General features: G+C 47.0%; 3 protein-coding genes across 5 annotated transcripts; 2 read left to right on the top strand and 1 right to left on the bottom strand.

Annotated features, from left to right (window-relative positions):
• Nucleotides 1-1,813: 1,813 nt before the first annotated feature.
• Nucleotides 1,814-19,880, bottom strand: LOC108031959 (sodium/hydrogen exchanger 9B2). 3 transcript variants are annotated; one of them, XM_017105748.3, is made up of 11 exons: nt 19,483-19,880; nt 18,602-18,871; nt 11,837-12,197; nt 7,412-7,699; nt 7,174-7,356; nt 6,924-7,099; nt 6,721-6,827; nt 4,590-4,778; nt 3,350-3,493; nt 2,929-3,030; nt 1,814-2,195 (listed from the first exon to the last, which is right to left on the bottom strand). In XM_017105748.3, exons 1-11 carry the CDS (start codon nt 19,496-19,498, stop codon nt 1,950-1,952), a joined length of 2,082 nt encoding a protein of 693 aa, XP_016961237.1. In that variant the 5' UTR covers nt 19,499-19,880; the 3' UTR covers nt 1,814-1,949. The 3 variants fall into 3 exon arrangements, with proteins under 3 accessions (XP_016961237.1, XP_050744774.1, XP_043950258.1); XM_050888817.1 differs by lacking the exons at nt 18,602-18,871; nt 19,483-19,880 and adding an exon at nt 15,607-15,623; XM_044094323.2 differs by lacking the exons at nt 18,602-18,871; nt 19,483-19,880 and adding an exon at nt 14,421-14,607.
• LOC108031961 (odorant receptor 94a) lies at nt 7,867-9,153 on the top strand. The gene is made up of 3 exons (XM_017105750.1): nt 7,867-8,609; nt 8,672-9,038; nt 9,100-9,153. The coding sequence occupies exons 1-3, from the start codon at nt 7,867-7,869 to the stop codon at nt 9,151-9,153; spliced, it is 1,164 nt and encodes a 387-aa protein (XP_016961239.1).
• On the top strand, nt 9,973-11,267 carry LOC108031960 (odorant receptor 94b). Its single transcript, XM_017105749.1, has 2 exons — nt 9,973-11,067; nt 11,214-11,267. The coding sequence occupies exons 1-2, from the start codon at nt 9,973-9,975 to the stop codon at nt 11,265-11,267; spliced, it is 1,149 nt and encodes a 382-aa protein (XP_016961238.1).
• Nucleotides 19,881-20,478: the final 598 nt, after the last annotated feature.

Below are 20,478 nucleotides of genomic sequence, written 5' to 3'. Positions count from 1 at the left end.
TAATAAACTGCTGGAATTTATTTGGCGCAGGAAAATGCTTTGGCTGCGCTGATAAGGTTGATCTATGGCCGCCGGCATTTCAATGGCCGCGATAAGAGCAATGAGTTTTGAAGGATTATGCCGGTGGCAGCGTAATTGATGTGATGCGAACATAACTCAATGGGGCCGTAATTGCGCTGCTCCAATCTGGCTCTTCCGGCACTTCATTACGGCCCTTGGCCGGCCAGCGGATGCTCTCCCTGTTGTTTTTCCTCGGCTATTTGCGCAAATATCCTGCTCCTCCAGATGGTTTCATTATGCTAATTGCACGGACATCAACTGCGGAAACAATGCAACTAATAGCAGAAAGCAAAGGGGCAAAGGCAATCGCAGTGGCAGCAAAAAACTGCCAGAGCACAGGTACAGAGCGGTTGGGAAACCAAAGAATTTTCATTAAAATTTTCATTTAGTTGCGCAATTATTTTTGTGCAGCCATTTTAATAACACTAATTTACCTTCAATTCCCAACTCTTTTTCGAGCCACACAAAGGCCACCGATGGCACAGTGATGGCTGTGCGAGAGGGACGGGCCATCGAATGGTGGATGCGAATGCGAAAGAGACAGGGACATGCGGTCATAAATATGCGCAGCTGCAGGATAATAAAAATGATAAGTTTTTCTCCCAGTTCTACCGCCTGCTGCGTTTTTGCCGTCTTTTAATTTCATTCCTTTCAGCATTCACTCATCCGGCCACAGCTGAAGCTCAGCTATTACACTGGGCAAAAAGGCATGGCCTGCCATTAAATGTTTTAAAATTCAAACTCTTATGAAATAGTTGCTCTTAGAGAAGATTCCTGAAACTCTGTATCTGTAAAGTAGGATTATTCTCCCTTTGGTTAACTTAACTTTCAATAAGCCTTTCTCTGACACACTTTGCATTCACTTTGGTAACTAGCCAAATAAAATTCCAAAAAATATTTCTGCATTTTGCAGTGTTTCGGAACCTAATTGGTGACAATTTGGGAAAAAAGTCCTCCTTTTCCCGGTACCATCGGTTGTCAGGCGACCGCAGCAGCAACAAAAACCAAGAGCATCAAAGGCGGCAGAACATCAAGTTCATTCTAAGCCGTTTGCATTGCAAATTCTGCATCGCCTGTCGCCGGGGCTGGCTGGTTGGCCCCACAATCACTTTTCAATTAAATGGCATTCTTCCCTCCTGCCTTTATTTTGTGTTTTTTGCCATCGCTCTAGCTCTTCCGAAGCTCGGAGCAAAATGGTTCTGCCACAAAAGCAGCAGGCGTAAAAATACATCGGCGAGAAGGCGGGGGAAGGAGCCGTCAACTGTTCTTTGAAAATAACGAAATCATTTTGGGTTCATTTGTTTACTTGACCAACTCGAGGAAAGCCTCTCCAAACGGCCTCGGCTCGCAATAACAGCTTGTTCAATTGTCAATCATTAATACGGATTGATTCGACACGACACAACAACTCGAGCCAGATTGACACGGCGGATCGTTTAAGTCCCCCGAAATTAATTATAAAATCAATTAGCAGGGCTCAAGCCCCAGATTAACACAGATCCAGTCATAATTAGGTGCCGAAAAGCTTTTCTTCTTTTCCTGGGCGGGACTGAAAAAAAACAATAAAATCCCAGTTGGCCAAGTGGCCCATTTGGGGCGTTAGTCCTGCGGGATTAGGTCCAAAGTTTGTTAATTCGCCGAAATTTAAGGACCTGGCCTTACAAGTAGGCAAATAACTGGGAATAGGGAATTTGGGACCATAAAAAGGTGCTCCGGATTGGAAACGAATTGAAAAGGGAGCCTTTGAGCAAAATATGTTGGCAACATTTCGCATTTATTTTTATTTGGACTGCGTATTACCGAATGCGACTAAGTACACGTAAGTATAAGTACGGCATGGATTAAAACTTTCGACGGGAGGGTCGCCTCCAGACCTCCAGATCTCCGGATCAGGACCCCTTGAAGGCGTTGGTGCTGGGGCTGGTGGGCGTGGTGGGGGAGTCCACCGCCTCCACGGCATCGCCCCGCTTGAGCCAGTGGGGCGCCAGGCGCAGCATGAGGATGGCGCCCAGCGGAGCGGTGAATATAATCGCCAGCACCGAGATGATGAGCACATTGCTGGCCAGGGCCAGCTGCTCCGCACTGGCCACGCTGGCAGCACGTGCCATGTCCAGAGCCACGGGACCCAGGGCGGCCTAGAGGAGAAAAAAGGGGAAAAGGGCTACAATTAAGCACTGGCCACCGCTGCGTATGAGTGATATGCGATATGCAGCGGATTCGGAGTAAATGCGGTTTGCTGTGCAGTTTTAATTAAATCAGTACGAGAAAGGTGGACAGTGGACGGTGAAATATGCACCGCATATTAGGGAAAGTTAGACAGGCGCACATGTGGCCAACTCAGCTTTTTTGGGAAGTAAGTAAGCCAGCGGAACATTTAAATTTTCGGCCAGCCACAGAGACGCACACTCGCTCGCACAGGCGACATAAACAAAATGTCCGCTTGCGGTTAAACTGCAAACAAAGGGCTGGCATGCCAACTGCAGCCGCAGGAGCCAAGGCAGGAGCGGTGGCAGCAGCAGGACCTGCGATGACTCCGGCCGAGAGAGAACATGACCTGCAAATACGTGTATAACTTAAGCATGGGGAAAACACCAGGGCCAGGACAACCTGGTGGCCGGCCAGGACGGGCGGGACAGGCGGACGGGCGGACGGGCGGACGGGCAGGACGTCCAGGACGATCAGGACGACGGGCAGTCTGCTTGTGGCAAGCGAGTGAAATGGCCGGCAATGAAATAAAAAGCGCCAGCAGGCCAGGAGACAACGGATGGGAAATGGAAAATGGAAATGGAGTGGGGAAGGGGCAGGGGCATGCGAGTGGGAATGGCAATGGGAGCCGCAGCAACATGACACGCGGAACGGGAAACTTACTTGGACAGTTGCTTTGGGAAAACCGGAAATTGTAATGTAGGCACGTTCCTTTCTCGACAGATTTCCGCCATATGTGGATAAATATGCAAAAGCCAGGCGAAACTGAAAACAAGAACAAGAAAGTGGTCATCTCTGGTCGGTTTTTTCCCCCAGTTTTCGGAGGCAGGTAACATTTGCATTGCGGTGCCGGAACATTTTCATTTCGGTTCACCCCCAGTCCCAATCCGGAATCTCCACTTGGCTTTCTGTTTTCCACTTTTTTTTTTGCCTCACCAGGATGGACGTACCCCACAGGACCGTGGGGACCCGAGTATTCCCCGCACAAACCGGCTGGGAAGCGAAAGCGAAAGAAATTAAATAAGTGGCCGGGGCGAACATTTGTTGCACCACCGGCCACGCCTCCGGCGACCATTTTAATTACCAAACTTCCGACGAGCACCAACAATGCGCCATAACCGATTACATGGCCCTGCAGCACGTTGAAATTAATTTCCTTGCCAATGAGCGCAAACGAGACGGGCTTGAGGAACTTCCACATGAGGTCCAGGCGCTTCGGAACACTCGCCTGCAAGGGGGGAAATCAATAAGTTGTTATTAGATCGGGCAACCGGTTCATTATATTCCCCATTTAAATCAGGCCATCAACGGCCGGCAGCGAGGAGCAAGCCAATCGGCTTACGGAGCGTTGCCTTGGAACTCAAGTGCAGGTCGAGTGCAAAAACCCCGCCTTTCGCAGGATCTGGGTTAAAAGTTTAAGGCAAAGGTAAATGGGAAGAGCCAACGACCCAACCAAAAAAACAAAACACTTGCTCGAAACAAATCGAGAACCGGCAGTCAACTCTGACATGGGACAAGGACGTGATGTCACAAATTACCTAGCAAAAATCCCGCACATACAGCCGCTTTTTTCGGCTGCAGCGGAACAGACATAAAAAATGGCACTACTGCCAGGGAACATTTTTCTTGACCCGAAACCAAACAAAACAGAAAAGAAAGGAGCGAGTGGGTCCAATAGCCCGAAAGCACTCAGAAACTCAAAGGTTGAGGCAAAGCCAAAGTCTGGAGCTCAGAGGCCCAGCCAACTGGACCACTCCTGATCCTTAAAGCACGGAGAGAAATATTGGAGGAGAGCTTGCCGGTTTCATTTTTAAGAAGTGTTAAAATTAACATTACTTGACTGATTTAAATTTTAAAGAAAAAATTAAAACTTTTAACAAGATAGAGATTTCATGAATAATATTAATCAAGAATTGTATTATTTTATATTGACTTAGACATGAAATAGTACGTTGAGATAGTATTCAAAAATCAAACCGATAAGATTTAAAAAACGAAATAATTTCTTGTAATTCTCCAGTTTTTGTAGCTTGAATATAATATTAAAAATGGAGTCCGAAAATTTGTTTATTTGATTTTTACAAATATATTTATTTAAAATAAATTAGATATTATGGCTCTTCCTGTTTTTAAGATATCAAATATTTTATAAAAGCTGATAAGAACTATATTGAAAAGAGGATGGAAATATTTCTGTTGACAAATAAGGTTGGTGAGACCAATCCATAAACCTCACTGACATGACTTTGACTAAAAATGATAAGCTCCCTTATTTGTTTCTTGCACGAAAGCACCCCCAGTTTTTCCCAGTGCGGAGTACTCACAATTTGCTGGGCCTGCAGCTGCGGGGGCGTCAGTCTGGCCTCCTCCCGCCGCCAGCCAATCCTCGCAATAAAGGCGGTCGTTACACAACCCAGAGCTCCTGCCGACGTGTACCCGATGACGCGGCTGCCCATCACGGCGATGGTTCCGCCCAAGACGGTGAGGACGAAGCGGAGCCCATTTGCGTACGTCTGCGGAGGATGCGAGAAAGACAGATATGAGGAGAGTGAATGGCAAAACAGGTGAGTTAGGCTGGCCGGCAAAAAGGCGAAATCACTTTACAAAACTCTGATGGAAACTGCTTTTTTAGCCGCCCACCTGCGTTGTTTGTGCTGTGTGTGTGCGGTCAGCTGCGTATACGCAACGTGTGCTGCAGTCAAGGAAAAACGAGGAAAACCCTGCCATCCCATCCTATCCTCTCCTCTTCCTTTGTTTTTGTTTGCATATAGCATTTTTTCCCAGGTCGGAAATTGTACTAAAATGACTTCTACAACGGTTTAGATCTGATAAACCTCGCCTGCAACAGTGTTTTCTCAGCCGGCATTTTTGGATATTTTGTAATATCTGCAGTGTCAACTTGTCAGTTTTCCCGGCTGGTGTTGAGAGTGATTGGGATCTTTTAATTTACCTGCTGACTGCCCCACTGGCCCGTTGAGGCACCGCAAATGGCTGCAATTCAATTTGCGCCCTCGCCTTTGTCAGATATTTTCATTTACCTTTAAACTGGTCGTTCTGGCAAAATGGCTTGAAATTGCCTTCGACATCGTTAGGTCTCACCAGTTTTTATTATGGGAAAAACTCAAGTTTTCCCTCACACCAGTGCATTTAATTCTACATCTTGAGAGGCCGCCACCTCGTTGAATTACAAACTTTTGCGAATATTTTATTGAAAAATTCTGTCAACCGGCGCGGGAAAAATAAGTGGCAAAAGGTGACGTTGAATGCAAAATTACAGAGAACGGCGTAATAATAATAAAATAAAGGCGGTTGCGATGACATGCGAAAAGATGCTGAGACCGAAACCGAGGCCTGATGACAGCCCCCTTTCCGAGCCACCATCCCCACTATTTGAGCCCCTTTGGGGGCGGCAGCGAATAGCCCATGGCGCATATATATGGTATGTGTGTGCTTGATGGGCGGCACGAGGTGGTTTCTGGGGGGTGTGTAAAATATGCAAGGATGCAACTTCAACGGCGCTCAGCGTGAAATTTTTGTACAAACTGCAGCCCTGCGTGGATGCGGATGTGGATGCCACTTGACGATGGCAAAGGCGAGCGCGACTTGCAGAAAACAAAAGTTATGAGAGCTCGATGGGAGTGTGTGTATAAGGAGGCTGGCTGGGCGGATGGGTGGTGGGTTGGCGTGGCTGGCTGGGTGGCTGGATGGTGCAGCCCATTCAGTGCACCACCACCCATGGCGTTTGATTATGCGCGCCATTAGCGGTGTAAGTTGCGGCAATGAGTTTTGTGGCTCTGGCTGCGGCTGCCTCGATGTCCCCGGCATAACTTCACATAGATGCTGGCAGTAACTGTCGTCGCAAATGTCGCCAGCTCCGTCGTTGTCGTTGTCGCTGCCGCTATGCATGTAAGTGTCTTTTTATGCAAAATGCACCCACACAAACAACCGCGCGGGGGGCCAGAGCGGAAGCCATCACTGCGCGAAAAAGGGGCTCATAAGAGGGCATAAATAAGTTGCCCTAAGGTATTTCAGTCCTCTAAATAACCCAGCTCGGTGCCAAAGAATTACCGTACAATCGAGTTCAAACTATTAGAAATTCCTATCTTATGATCCCTTAGTGCTAAATAGTACTCCTATACCTGGCATGTGCCTTATCTTACAATTTGTATTTGAGATATTCTTTTTACTACTATTTTCCTTTATAAACTATTTTCCTGAGTGCAGTCTTCTGAAGCCCCACGTACATATGGCGCAGCTCGCGCCTCCCCAGCCCCCGCCCAACTCCCTTTCCCCGGAGACTGGCGCGCGTTTTGCATCATTAAATGCGCTGATTGAGTGTCTAAGTGTTCACTGAATGTGCATTTTAAGTGCAGCCCGCTCGAGGACGAGCAGCAGGACGAAAAGGACTCGCAGGACGAGCTGCGTCTGGGTCCGCGCCTTTGTCTGGCAGCTTACCGCGTTGCGCGACGGCAAGTACTGGAGCATCGTGCCGTAGAGATAGCCGAAAACGAGTCCAATCCCAATGCCAATGGGACCCTGCAGCACTTGCTGCGTGAGCGAGGCTGCAAGTAAGCGGAGTGGGGGTTTATTTAACTTTGACACTCATTCCGACTCTGATTCCGATGCCCGACTCCCCGGGCACGGCGGGTGGCACTCACTCGTTGAGAATATTACGCTGATTATCACGCCGAACATGAAGATGGCCACCACATCGTTGCATGTGGTCATGGCGTAGATGAGCGTATGGATGCCGCTGTTCAGGCCGAGGCGATCCTCCTTGAGCTTCAGCATCACGGTGACGACCACATTGGGGGAGACGGCGGTGATGACCAGGCTGTAACATTACCCCCGGGCCACCGGGACCATTAAGGCTTCCGTTAACCCAAGTATTCCATTAGCCACACTCACCCCAAGGCGATGCCCCACAGCCAGGGCATGGAGAGCGTGAGGTAGGCCAGTCCGGCGATGGCGGCCACCTCCACAATGGTGGGCAGCAGGGTCAGGCGGAGAATCATGAACCACAGCCGCTTGAAGGCCTCGCCATCCAGCCCCAGGCCAGCCAGCAACATGATGTTGATCAGGGCCATTTCCCTGTAAGATGGGGGAAACCACATTATATGTTTCTCGAATTTATTTGATACCTTACCTCAGAAACAGCTCGAACTTCTCATAGCCCTCGAAGTTGGCCAGGCGCAGGTTGGCATAGAGCACGCCAAAGAAGAGCATGCCCAGCATGTCGGGCAGGTGGACAAAGGTCACCAGGATTCCAGAGATCTGGGCGCCCACGAAGAGGAATGCGATGCGCATGATGACCGTCTGTGGCAGCGCGTATTCCGGCAGCAGCACCCAGCCCATGGCCCAAAGGCCCACGAAGATGGCCAGCAGGGCTACCAGCTCGGAAGAGTTCACCCAATGCGAGCGGATGTATAGCCACCTAAGAAGGAGTTCGGGGAGGTTATGAATATACTTAGGAACCTGTTTCTTTATAAAGCCTATCGTGTGTCTCTTCCTGAATTATGTACACGTAATTGCTGCTAATTACCGAGCCCACTTAGAGCTATAAAAGCAGCCGGCCCTTGGGAAAATATAACCAGGACTAAAATGGAAACCCACAAGGAGCGCATTGAATCCATGAGCCTGATTCTCCGGGTCATGCAAGTATTTGGCCTCTGGCCCTGGTCCCTGAAAGCTGGTGAGGAGTGGACTCCCTCCGGTTTCCTAAAGCACAACTATCGGTTTCTGCTGCACCTGCCCATAACCTTCACCTTCATCGGTCTCATGTGGCTGGAGGCCTTTATCTCAAGCGATTTGGAGCAGGCTGGCCAGGTGCTCTACATGTCCATTACCGAGATGGCATTGGTGGTAAAGATCCTGAGCATTTGGCATTACAGGACTGAGGCCTGGCAGCTGATGAAGGAGCTACGAAATGCTCCTGATTACGAACTTCGCCAGCAGGAGGAGAAGGATTTTTGGCGCCGAGAGCAACGATTCTTCAAATGGTTTTTTTACATATACATCCTGATTAGTTTGGGTGTGGTATATAGTGGATGTACTGGGGTGCTATTCCTGGAGGACTACGAACTGCCCTTTGCCTACTACGTTCCCTTCGAGTGGCGAAATGAGAGGAGGTATTGGTTCGCCTATGGCTACGATATGGCGGGAATGACGCTGACCTGCATCTCGAACATCACCTTGGACACTCTGGGGTGCTACTTCCTGTTCCACATCTCCCTTTTATATCGCCTTCTGGGGCTACGATTAAGAGCTCTTAAAAATCTGGAAGATGAGGCCCATTTTGGAAAGAAGTTGCGAGGCATCTTCATATTGCATCAGAAAGTTCGAAGGTCTTGTAATATTTATAACTGATTCTCGTTCGTTTTTCTCTAATATATCTATAACTTCTCAGGTTAACCCGCAGTTGTCAAAAAATCGTCTCTCCCTATATACTGTCCCAGATCATTCTGAGTGCCCTGATCATCTGCTTCAGTGGATACCGCCTGCAGCACGTGGGAATTCGGGACAATCCCGGCCAGTTCATAGCCATGCTGCAGTTCGTCAGTGTGATGATCCTGCAGATCTTCTTGCCATGTTATTATGGCAACGAGATAACCGTCTATGCCAACCAGCTGACCAACGAAGTTTACCACACCGATTGGCTGAATTGCCGGCCTCCGATTCGCAAGTTGCTCAATTCCTATATGGAGCACCTCAAGAAACCGGTTACCATCCGAGCTGGAAACTTTTTCGCCGTTGGATTGCCCATTTTTGTCAAGGTTGAAACCTTACAACCTTTGTACGCCTTCGTCTCTGAAACTATTTTCTCTGATCTTGCAGACCATCAACAACGCCTACAGTTTCTTCGCTCTGTTGCTGAATGTATCAAAATAAATTGTTAAATTACAAAAAAAAATAAATAACAAATCTATGTATTATTGAATATTAAACACCATTTATTTTTGAAAAGAAAATAAAATCTATTATATTTTAAACTAAAGTTTTAATATATTAAACGGTGGTTTGGAATAGCTTTCCAATGCAATGGTCATGTGCATATCCTAGCTGTCTTTAAAAAACAATTCGGTAAATAGTTTTCAGACTTAACAGTGTTAAATTTTTATTTCTTAATCTTCAAATCCTATACGTTTTCTATAAACATATTTGGACTCTGAAAATCAGACCTCTTTACTGCTGCTCAGTCGTCGATGCACTGATTATAATGTTTTAGTGTTCAGGAATGAATTCTACAGTGATGGGGTTATTTCTCCTATCATCTTGCCTTCTATTGCGTGACTTACACATTTAGTAACGGGCAACAATTAATAGAAACTAATGTCGGGAAGCTAATTATTGTAATTGCCCTGCTCATTAAATGTGTAAATATTTTGGCTGGTTACCTAAGCAAATCAGGGACGGAGAAGCTCGAGAACTTAGCTCACAAAATGAACCGGTTCCTAACTTTTCAATATAATAACTAACAAATGAATTGTGTATTAAGGATGCAAGTTTAATTTTAAGGAACTAGATAGGAACTAGGATGTAAAAAGTGGGTTCCTGTAGGAACAAGTTCGATAATACCTCCCTAGTTCAGCCTCATTAAAAAATATATTCCCAAGGTGACCTATTAGGGCTTTGAAAAACTACGAGGGTTATAAAAGCCGGATAATCTGTTGGCTGTTCATTAAGTAAATTCAAATAACACTTCTCATAATGGAGTCTACGAATCGTTTAAGTGCCATCCAAACCCTAATAGTGATCCAGCGTTGGATAGGTCTTCTGAAATGGGAGGAAAAGGAAGATAGCCTTATCACCTGGTTAAAGCGCATTTATCCCTTTGTGCTTCACCTGCCGTTGACCTTTACATATATAGCACTCATGTGGTACGAGGCCATCACTTCATCTGATTTCGAGGAAGCTGGTCAAGTTTTGTACATGTCCATAACCGAACTGGCCCTGGTCACCAAGCTCCTGAATATTTGGTATCGACGCAATGAAGCAGCCAACCTTATCAACGAACTACAACACGATCCTGCCTATAATCTGCGCAATACCGAAGAAATTAAATTCTGGCAACTAAATCAAAGGGGATTTAAGCGCATCTTCTACTGGTACATCGGTGGCAGCCTCTTCGTGGCTGTGATGGGATATATAAGCGTGTTTTTCCAGGAGGAGTACGAGCTGCCCTTCGGATACTACGTGCCTTTTGAATGGCGCTCCAAAGAGCGGTATTTCTACGCCTGGGGCTACAATGTGGTGGCCATGACCCTGTGCTGTCTATCCAATATTCTACTGGACACTCTGGGCTGCTATTTCATGTTCCAGATCGCCTCGCTCTTCAGGCTGATAGGGATGCGACTGGAGGCATTGAAAAATGCACCTGAGAAGAAAGCCAAGCCTGAGTTGAGAAACATTTTCCAGCTCCACGCCAAAGTCCGCCGATTGACGAGGCAATGTGAAGTCCTGGTGTCGCCCTATGTCCTATCCCAGGTGGTCTTCAGTGCCTTTATCATCTGCTTCAGTGCCTATCGACTGGTGCACATGGGCTTCAAGCAGCGACCCGGGCTCTTCCTGACCACCGTGCAGTTCGTGGCCGTCATGATCGTCCAGATCTTCCTGCCCTGCTATTACGGCAACGAGCTGACCGTCCACGCCAATGCTCTGACCAACAGTGTCTTCGGAACCAACTGGCTGGAGTACTCCGTGGGCACTCGAAAGCTGCTCAACTGCTACATGGAGTTCCTCAAGCGGCCGGTCAAGGTGCGAGCCGGGGTGTTCTTCGAAATAGGACTGCCCATCTTTGTCAAGGTAAACTAAGCAAGGGGTGTTTGCCCTTCCGGTGGATATTAAACCGTATTATATTTTTAAATTCCACTTAAACACATCCCTTTGGAACTGGAAACCCTCTTAAGTACCCCATATATCACGGCCTTTTAACCCATAACTTTTGGCAGACTATCAACAATGCCTACAGCTTCTTCGCCCTGCTGCTGAAGATATCCAAGTAAAGTGAGCGCCCCGCTGCAGCGCCACAATGGGGCACCCACCCACGAGTCGGATACGTAATGCTGTAACTCATACGCCGCGTTGTTGTGAACATGGAGAATAAACGCCTGCAGCCAACAAGGCATTTCGCCAGCTATTAAACTAAGTGTCGCAGCCAAAAAGGGAACAAGGAATCGGGCTCGCCAGCGACTAGACGTCGGGGGATATGAGAATGAGATATGCCTGGTAACAGGACCCCGGCCCCATCCTAGCCCCATTCTGATCCCATTCCCATGCCCAAAACAGAGCGGAAGCACGCGCTGCTGCCTAGTGCAGCGGCAACTTCCACGACGACATTGTTGGGGCGCCCCACAAAAGGAGCACAAAATACGAAATACAGAACTCAAATACTGTATACAGTATACAAAACGAAGAAAAGGCAGCCAACGGATATGCGAAAAACGCGTGCAATGCAAGTGTGAATGGCGGCGGCGCTGTCCCGCCGGAAGTGCATTCAAAGGGTTAAGCGCAAATCCGCACAATGGCAGCCCGGCGAAACCCGGAGTGCCGGCCACATGAGCTTTTCACTTACCATTTGGGTCCTTTGTACTCCTCGCCACGGACTCCGCCAGGAGTTTGGGTCTGAGTCTGAGTTTGTGCTGGAGCCGGGTAGCCGGAGCTTCCCCCATTGTTGCCGGCACCATTCTGTGTTGTATTTGTTAAATTTAATGATGTCGGCGTTAAAATTATTGTTGCAGCGTTTTGTGCGGCGTCTCCGCCCGCATCCTCTGGGCTTTTCTGTATGTCTAATTTGGTATGCAGCGGGCGGGGGGCCGGTATGTCGCCTTGCGCGTCCTGGGGCGCTGCTCCTTGTGTCATATTGTCACCTGGCGCCAGGGCCCTGTTGCTGTTGTTGTTCGGCTGCTGATGCTGCTGCTGTCTGCTGCGCTGAGCTGTAAGTGGCAAACAGATTTAAATGTCTTAATAGATATGTCAGCGTGAGGTGCAGTGGGAGAAAATGGGTAGGTCTTATATTTAAAAAAAAATGTGACTAGAACCTGGAATAATTTAAAAGCACTTTAATTGGTTGCTCAAAACATGCCCAAAGAATTATATATAATAATATCTTCAAATAGTTATTAATCATGTCTAAAAGCATGCAACAGTTTTTGTAAGGGACATAAATTCACTTAGAAAGTCAGTGAGTTCATTTTACTGCATACTTTTAGGACTTCATAGAGATATTGGACTTTTTCAGTACGTTGCTTTCGAGTATTCCTTTTTTCATGCTTTTATGCCGTGTATCTTCGGTAAAACCAAGCAGCGTGGGACCATCGACTGGCTTATAAGCGCAAGCAGCTGCATTTAGCCCATTTGGCATTCACTCCCGCTGCTCATGCATAACGAAAGCCCACCAGCAGTTGGATCGTTTAAATTGCAAAGTGCAGCAGACACACAAGCTCGTCGCCACTCAAGGCGATGGCGAAATGAAGATTGCAACAAAGATTGACAATCGTTGATTGCGCCGAGGAGGCACAGGCGGAGGCACGGGCACAAGGACACCGCTGCTGGCAGGAAGCTGTCATCACCTGGGCCAGGACGAGCACAAGGACGAGGCCAGACAGACAGACAGGTGCACGAGCTCCGAGAGTCGCCTCCATAATTGGCTTCATTGTTGCCGCGACAACTTCACAGGTTGAGAAAGGCGCTAGGTGCTAGCTGCTGGGTGCTAGGAAATACATAAATATTTCCATTTATAATTAGCGCACTTAATGTCGGTTCGCTGGGAATCCGAATGGGAATCGGAGCCCAGGCCATTCCAAGCAATTGACGCCTCCACGCCGGCTAATTGGAGTGGAGACTGATATTTGCATATGAAGCGCCGCTCTAATAACAAGAATTTACAACCCACTTCTCATCTCGATTACTATGCACAGCATACAGCATCGACTTTATATTCTGTAGGCCCTGCAATCAGCACTTGATTTCTGATTCGATTCCAGATTCTTTGCCCTTTTACCCGTGTTTGTATTTGAGTTTAGAAGACAATCTGCTTGTCATTTGTCGCCACTCGAATGGCTACGTGTTAATTGTGCGCAAATATTTAGCGCCAATTCCCGCCGGTGCGAACTCCACTCCAGTTCCACTTGTTCGGGGTGACAACTCCGCTGTTTGCGCATCGGTCCATCGATCACGTGTCGATTGTGATTCAGCGCGTCATACGACTCTTTGGCACACACGGCCAAATTGATTGCCGATGCTAATTGGGTGTCATAATGCAGGCAGTCCACATCTATATGGCGGATGCGAAATCTCAGCTAATAGAGCTCGGATTATTCCGACCGCAAATAAAATATTTACTGAATTCGATTAAAATCCCATTTTACGTATTCTCGTAGGCCGATGCAATGTACCAAAAGCAGTGCATTATTGCCCTTTTTGTTTAAAGTGACTCAATTTCACCATTTTAGATCTCATAATCTGAATATTATAACTAGCACAGATATACCAACATTAAAATCCACACAAGGTGACTTGATATTGGTTTAAAGTCGAGTAGAACATCATGCTCGGTGCTTTTAGATATATATATATTTTTTATGCACAAAAATAAATTCAAATATCCATAATTCGATTTTAAATCCCTCTTAAGAAATTTTCATAGGCTGGCGCATTGTACCGAAAATGGTTCATTCTTCTCCTCTCTACTAAAAGTGAAACTAATCTCCAATGCTGAATATCTGAATATTCAAAAACACATAAACACCAATTAAAGAATGCAAAATAGGACTCTTACTATAAATTCTCGATTTTCCTAGACAAAAAAAGTTAACAAAAATAAAACTAAATCTGTTGCAAATGTCTGAAAGAGATAACGAAAATAAGCGATTCAAAACACCGGCCATCAAAATAATCACCGACAAAGAGAGCGTCTCTAGCTCTTACAGCTACACATCAAAACAAAATTATTTGAATTATAATTTCATTTAAAACTATAAAGTAATCTGCTTTGGCAACGCGGAAGCTCTGCAAGACTTTAATTTAATGCACTTTTTAAAAACAATAACGAACTGAAGTACTGTAAAACCCAGAGCGCTAATAGAAATAGTGATTCCCAACAATCAGCAAATGAAAGTCGGAAAACTATGAGTTTCCCTGACGTTAAAGTAGCTCACCTGGGCAGCGGGTGAATAAATTAGTTTGGCTTAGCCACAGGCCTCATAAAGCAGGCAGTATTCACTGGCATCGCATATTCCCAGTCAATGCAAATTGCAGTCTTATTGGAATCGCTTCATAACCGAACCGCAAAGATTTAAAGCCAAACACCGACTAATCGCGACCAAAGGCAGCGGCCAACTGAGGTGGCAGCGTTCTATGGAAAGCTCCTCAGCCTCTGTAGTGTATACTTTTTATCTTATGCTAATAAAGAACGTATATCTGGCAGCTCGAGACGCTCTGGTGGGCACGCGAGCGAAACGCACAAAATATTTGTTTAATAACTTAAAATTAGCGAGCAGACGGCGATTGAGAGAGCCGTGTGTGATAATGAGCCCATATGGCTGGATTAGAGGCTGGAATTGACACTGAACTGGAGGTGCTAATCCGAAGAGCTGTCGAAAACCGATCATGATTAGGTTGTTATATTGTATTCACACTGATTAAAGTGCGTTGTAGGCCCCGGGCTCTTTCCGTAGTTTCCCTGGGAAGTAATACTCCGCGGAACTCCGCCCTACAAGCAAACAGTCGTTTGACCCGGGGCCCAATTTTGATTACGAGCATTTGCTTATCAATTAATTAGCCATAACCAACAGGAAACTTATGTACGCCCGCCAAATATTTGCCAATTCAGCGGGCTAAACTCCCGACTCGGTGCGGTTCAGTTGAGTTGAATTCATTATGGTTGCCAGACCATCGAATATTTACAAGTTCAATGCGAAGTTCGCGTTTGAACTACAACAAATATTTAAGTTTTGCTAATTAATTTAAAATAGCTTCGCCATAACAAAATAGTCGGGGGCAAGTTCGAGGGGGCGTGGAATGATAACGGCGGCAAGATTTCCTCTCCATCTTTTTGAATTATGTGCCTCATTTAAAAGTTTTTGCGGCACTTACTTTTATTTTTTGCCAGCTTCTGTCGCTGCCTCGCAAAAAATGGTGCATAAATTGCGCAAAGGTGTCAGCGAAGATAGCGCTCAGGTATTGTAAGAGAGCCCTTTCGGAGGTCTTTTCGCTGCCGAGATATTTCATATTTCATATTCATGCGCTGCACTCGCAGCGCGGCAAAAAGAAGCCGTTGAGCCAACTTGAACTGCAAGTTGGGCAGGTCATTAAGGCTTCTTTGGCCGCCCCATTGATTATTACCTTTGGCAGTTGCCGTTTCAGTTGCCCGGCACGGTGCCACGCCCCCTATCGCTGCCCGCCGCCCACTCGCCGCCGGCACTTCTTGGCATTTTATCTTGTCATATTTTCTGCAACTTTCAAGTGACCAGGCACGAAAATAATGCAAAAGTTCCCCCAGGCCAGGGCCCTGGCTGCCGAGCATCTCGCTTTTCAATTGCCGAAGAAGTTTCCACACAAATTACGGCCACTGGTCGCAAAAAGCGGAGATCCTGCTCCCCCGGATGGTGCGGGAAAAAAGCAATGGCTGCAGCTGCATTTCCGGCCAAAGTTTTTGTCATTCGGCTGTCATGTGCGGACTATTGCGTGCGAGTGCGAATCTGAGGTGTTAATTGGAGGCTAGGCGAGCTCTGCTCCGGACGAGGCAGGCTGTAAAACTGAACAACACGATATTCGAAAAAGTTCTTTAAGGTCCGATGGAGAATTTATTGCACTTCTCGAAGTTGCAAAACTTTTCGCCTGTCACTTAACATTTAGATTGTTATTTCAGTGCGACAGCAGCAGTGCAGGCCAAAAAGTGCCATAAATTGCTTGGCAGGGGCGGCGGTGTTTGTATCTCCGGTGATTTATATCAGTTACTCAACTATTCAGTACTTACAGGCGAACGTCAGGTGCTTTTTCAATATGTTTAAACGCTAAATTGCACACGGTGATGACTTTTGCTCCAGCTTCCCTTGCATCTTTTCCTTTTTTCCCACGCCCAGGAACTTGAAGTTCCGCCTGTCTGCGTCTGCAACTCCATCTCAGTCTGCAGCATATATCAAATCACTTTGCCCGTACGCAGCACACATTTATTTTATTTATGTTTACTTAAGCGTGCCGCCTTTTAACTACGCAGCCGGCATCCTTGGCGCGTCCTGAAACCCGAATCCGATTCCTACTTGCAACTCCACATTGCGCGCATTCTGAAAATAATTTCTTTCTGCGGAGGAGTGCATTCCCTTGTCACGCACTTCCTGCCCAGAGTCGAACCCTCGCCCCAGCGATTCGCATCTAATTTAGAGCTCATACATCGCAAATCAGTGGAAACTGGCACTTTCTTGGCCCGGGGCTGGCAACGAAATAAATATAGTAGGGAAACCAGGTCATAAAGTGCCTGAATAACGCTCTGCAAATAAGGCGACAGATTGAAAACGCCAAACAAATCCGCTGGCACAGTCTGGCAAGTGGTCAAAGGTGAAATGGAAAGCCCCGACTAAGCGCAGTTTTAGTAATTAGCTGCGGTGCAAGTGCAAGTGACGGGTCCTTCAGAGCCACTCAAAAGGATATGCTGTTGGGCAAAACGCATCAGCATTCCCGCCAGCGTCAATTCAAATGGCGTCGAAAGGGTTTTCGTGACGCTCGACATTCAGCCATTCATTTGGAAATCATTATGCCGAGTCACAGCCATTCTGGCATTTATAAATGTCGCACACTGCGTATACGTAATGAACTGACTTGCACGGCCACACACCCGCACACCCACTCAGGGGGCGCACGGGGCGAATGCGCAATGCACTGCATTTATCAATAGCCGGGCGAATGTTTGTGTGCCGAGCGTATATCATGTTGGCTTTAGTTAACAGAAATGTCGCCGCTTCACTCACCAGCAGAGGCGACATGTGAAAAGCGGGCGCAGGTGTGCAGAAGGGCACCCACCCACCGGCCCGGTGGTCCTGGGCCCCATTCAAGGTTGAGCTTGAGGAATGGCCCGAGACGCTGCATTTAAATGGAATTTATTTAATATAAACGAGCGCCTGCACATGCGAGCATTACTGCGGCCCGCAGCGGTGCGCAAACTTATTTAAATATGACTTCCCGAGTCAAATCAGAGCCAGCGTCGAAACTAGAATCAGAATCAGAAACAGCTGAATCTGAATCTGAATCGGAATCGGAATCGGAATCAGCGGTGCAGCCTTCGAGGGCCCAACTCGAATGCAAAGCGAATGCGAATAGCAAATAGCAAATAGCAAGTGGCAAATGCGAAATGCGAAATGAAATGCACAGGAAATGAGCCCCGGCTAATGCATATTCATGGAAACATACTTTGCCGAGGGCCGCGGGCTTTCGCCACTCGTGTTAGCTGTCTGATTGTGGGCATTTGGGCGCAACTAAAACGGCTCATTATTCGTGTGAAAATTCCACATCGGCCATGGCCCAAAGGGAAGTCCTTTGGCCCGGACCCTCTTCCTTTTTTGGCAAAAGTTGGCGAAAGCCCCCGCGCTGAAACCCCCGTATTTGAACAGATGCAAAACAATTGCAACTCCGGGGGCTTTCAACAATAATAGCTGTTTAGTTGAGGGCGAAAAACCAGCAGCGGCCACCTGCCAAAACAGAGGAGCGTAAACAAAGCCCGGCCAGAGCCAAGAGCAGGGTCCTCCTCCTCACACATGGCCAGCGGCAGCGTTGCAAAAATTCCACGGGCCAGGGGGAAGCCTAGGAAACGCCCGAGTCTGAGTTTGAGTTTGAGCCGGGACAGCAGCTTCTCGACTGCCAATCGCAGACGTTGTGGCGTCAATATGCGGAAATATTACGTATACGCCGCATTCGCCGCCGCCCGTTGTGCCAAGATGTGATTGTGCGGTTCACTTAAAATCGAAATGCCTCAATCAGATCCTGCCAGCTCCGAGAACGGGCTGTGATTTAGCCAGGATCCCTCCTTCGGCGGCGAAACAAAAAACCCCAACTTTGCATAAACAAACTATGAATATGTGCTGAAGTGCATATCTGAGCACGCATTGTGCACTTGGCTGTCGGAGCCACTTCGCTTGGCTGGCCAACAAAGCGCTGGCACAGAGCTGTCTCTCCTCGGCATCCTCTTCCCAGTTCCGGTCTCCGTCCATGGAACACATATATTTGTTCTTCACAGTGGATGGGTGGAAAAGGCAAGAATTTCCGGAACAAATACTTTTGCCTTGCTTCAACTCGGCATTTTTTGAGTTCCCCATGACGACAGGGCACAATTAAACATGTTACTCACCTTCGGAGGCACTCTGGCCTGGGGTTCCATGGGCACGTGGTGGGGGCTGGGGCCTGTTGCCCAGGAGATGCTCCTTCTCGGGCTCCAGGATGCTGGCGGTCACCGTTTCGCTGGCCCGCCGCAGCATGTGCAACGGCGTGAGATTGGCGTCCCGCTCCCGCTCCAAGTCCTGCTGCGAGGACGAATCCTCGCAGGACTCGTCGAAGGGGTTGCTGCTCCGAAAGGCCTGCAGGGGCGGACCATCACTACCAGCCACCACGTCCATTAAATCTGAAGGTGTTGAAATAAGGTTAAAATCTGTTTACAGGTGATGGGATTCCTCAGTTCCTCAAAACTGTATTAATTCCTAATTTACTTTAAATATGTTTGAAATAGTAGGCCAATCAATAGAATATTTTAAAACAATCATAACATAACTTTAAATAAATCGTTTTACCCTAATCATAAGCACATTAATATCCTCCATTAATAAAAACCATTAACATGATAATCGCCTTTAATGTTCTTGAAATTTTAAAAGCAGTATGAAATGAGCATTAATAATTCTACAATCTGAAGTTTATAAATTAAAGAGATTTTGTCAAGGCGTCGTACTTAATGGACCATTAATAACACACCTGAAAATAAATATTCTTATAAATCTCCCAGTCGGGTGAAAATTAACAACATATTTAGCATTTATTTGGAAATCCAGGTGGAAGAGTGAATTTTCCACTGGCTAATATCACAGAAGCTGTACTGTGTTTGCACACGATTTATTTATTGGCACTCCCGCAAAAAGTGGCATTTAATTGATTAACCATAAACTCGTAAATTAACGCCGAAAGTGAGAGCCGAGAGTCGCTCGTGCTAAATGCTAAAAACACCGATAATTAGCTTACCAAAATCGCTGCTCATGGCGACCGGCTGTTGAGTGTCGGAGCAAAACAAACCGGAGTGGATGAATAAACGTGGAAGAGCCACCGCTGACGCAGTCGGTCGATGACGTAGCCGTCTGTTCTTGACTCGAACTGACAGCCGAAGCGAATGGCAGTGGGCCAAGAGACTTTGCTGGGACCGAGACAATCGACCACTTGGAAGACCGGCGAATCGGCGAATATGGGAACACAGGGTAGTGGCACGCGCGACACGACCGCCGGAAAGGCGGAATCGAATGGAAGTAGCCCAAGACCCAGGAATGGGGGAGCCCGGAGCTTCTTTTTATTACAACACATGCACTGGCAAATATTTGCCCAGCGCATTAATTAGAAAAGCAATTTAAACAAGCGATTGGCGAGCGGAGAGCCAGCGAGCGCTCTTCGATTAAAACTAATTGGCAAACAAACAGCGGGGCAAAGCAAACCCCAGTCGGAGAAAAGTGAGCGGAATGAGCTTGTGGGGGAAGGCATAGAGCATGCTTATAGAACTCTCTTATAGAGGGGAAGTCCACGCTCCCCTCAGCTCTCTAGGGCAACCCAATCAGCTGATAAATAATCGACATACAATCATAATTTATCCCAAGAGATAAGGCCTGGTTATTGATAGACCTTTAATCAAATGGGGGTGTTATATCAGCGATCCAAAGGTATTTCGTGATTAAATGCTTTCACTTTTTCAAGTCAAACTGCCTGACCTACCGTATTCCAGAATGTTACCACAAAAACCAGTAGAACAACAGGATTATTAAATTTTTATTAGTTTTAAGCTTTTTACAATATGTACTCTTTTTTCTTCAGAAAATGCAACCGCAGCGCCATTAAAAAACGTGTCGCTCGTCTTGTAAATTGTTTTCTGGAAATTTGCATTTTGACGGCCCATCATATTGGGCTTATTTTCACTGTCGCCCAGTCCGCCGTAATTTAATTGCTGCGCCGGAATATTTTTAATTTACCTGATGG

This window comes from Drosophila biarmipes, chromosome 3R (assembly GCF_025231255.1).
Source record: "Drosophila biarmipes strain raj3 chromosome 3R, RU_DBia_V1.1, whole genome shotgun sequence".
Taxonomy (NCBI): Eukaryota; Metazoa; Arthropoda; class Insecta; order Diptera; family Drosophilidae; genus Drosophila; species Drosophila biarmipes.
The sequence above is the reverse complement of the archived record's forward strand: the minus strand, read 5'-3'. Positions and strand labels throughout refer to the sequence as shown.

Coding starts and splice junctions, on each gene's coding strand:
- LOC108031961 (XM_017105750.1), top strand. CDS start 7,867: ATGGAAACCCACAAGGAGCGCATTGAATCCATGAGCCTGATTCTCCGG. Junction 8,610..8,671: donor TTGCATCAGAAAGTTCGAAG/GTCTTGTAATAT, acceptor ATAACTTCTCAG/GTTAACCCGCAGTTGTCAAA. Junction 9,039..9,099: donor GATTGCCCATTTTTGTCAAG/GTTGAAACCTTA, acceptor CTGATCTTGCAG/ACCATCAACAACGCCTACAG.
- LOC108031960 (XM_017105749.1), top strand. CDS start 9,973: ATGGAGTCTACGAATCGTTTAAGTGCCATCCAAACCCTAATAGTGATC. Junction 11,068..11,213: donor GACTGCCCATCTTTGTCAAG/GTAAACTAAGCA, acceptor AACTTTTGGCAG/ACTATCAACAATGCCTACAG.
- LOC108031959 (XM_017105748.3), bottom strand. Junction 3,031..3,349: donor TGGTGCTCGTCGGAAGTTTG/GTAATTAAAATG, acceptor TCTTGTTTTCAG/TTTCGCCTGGCTTTTGCATA. Junction 2,196..2,928: donor TTCCCAAAGCAACTGTCCAA/GTAAGTTTCCCG, acceptor TTTCTCCTCTAG/GCCGCCCTGGGTCCCGTGGC.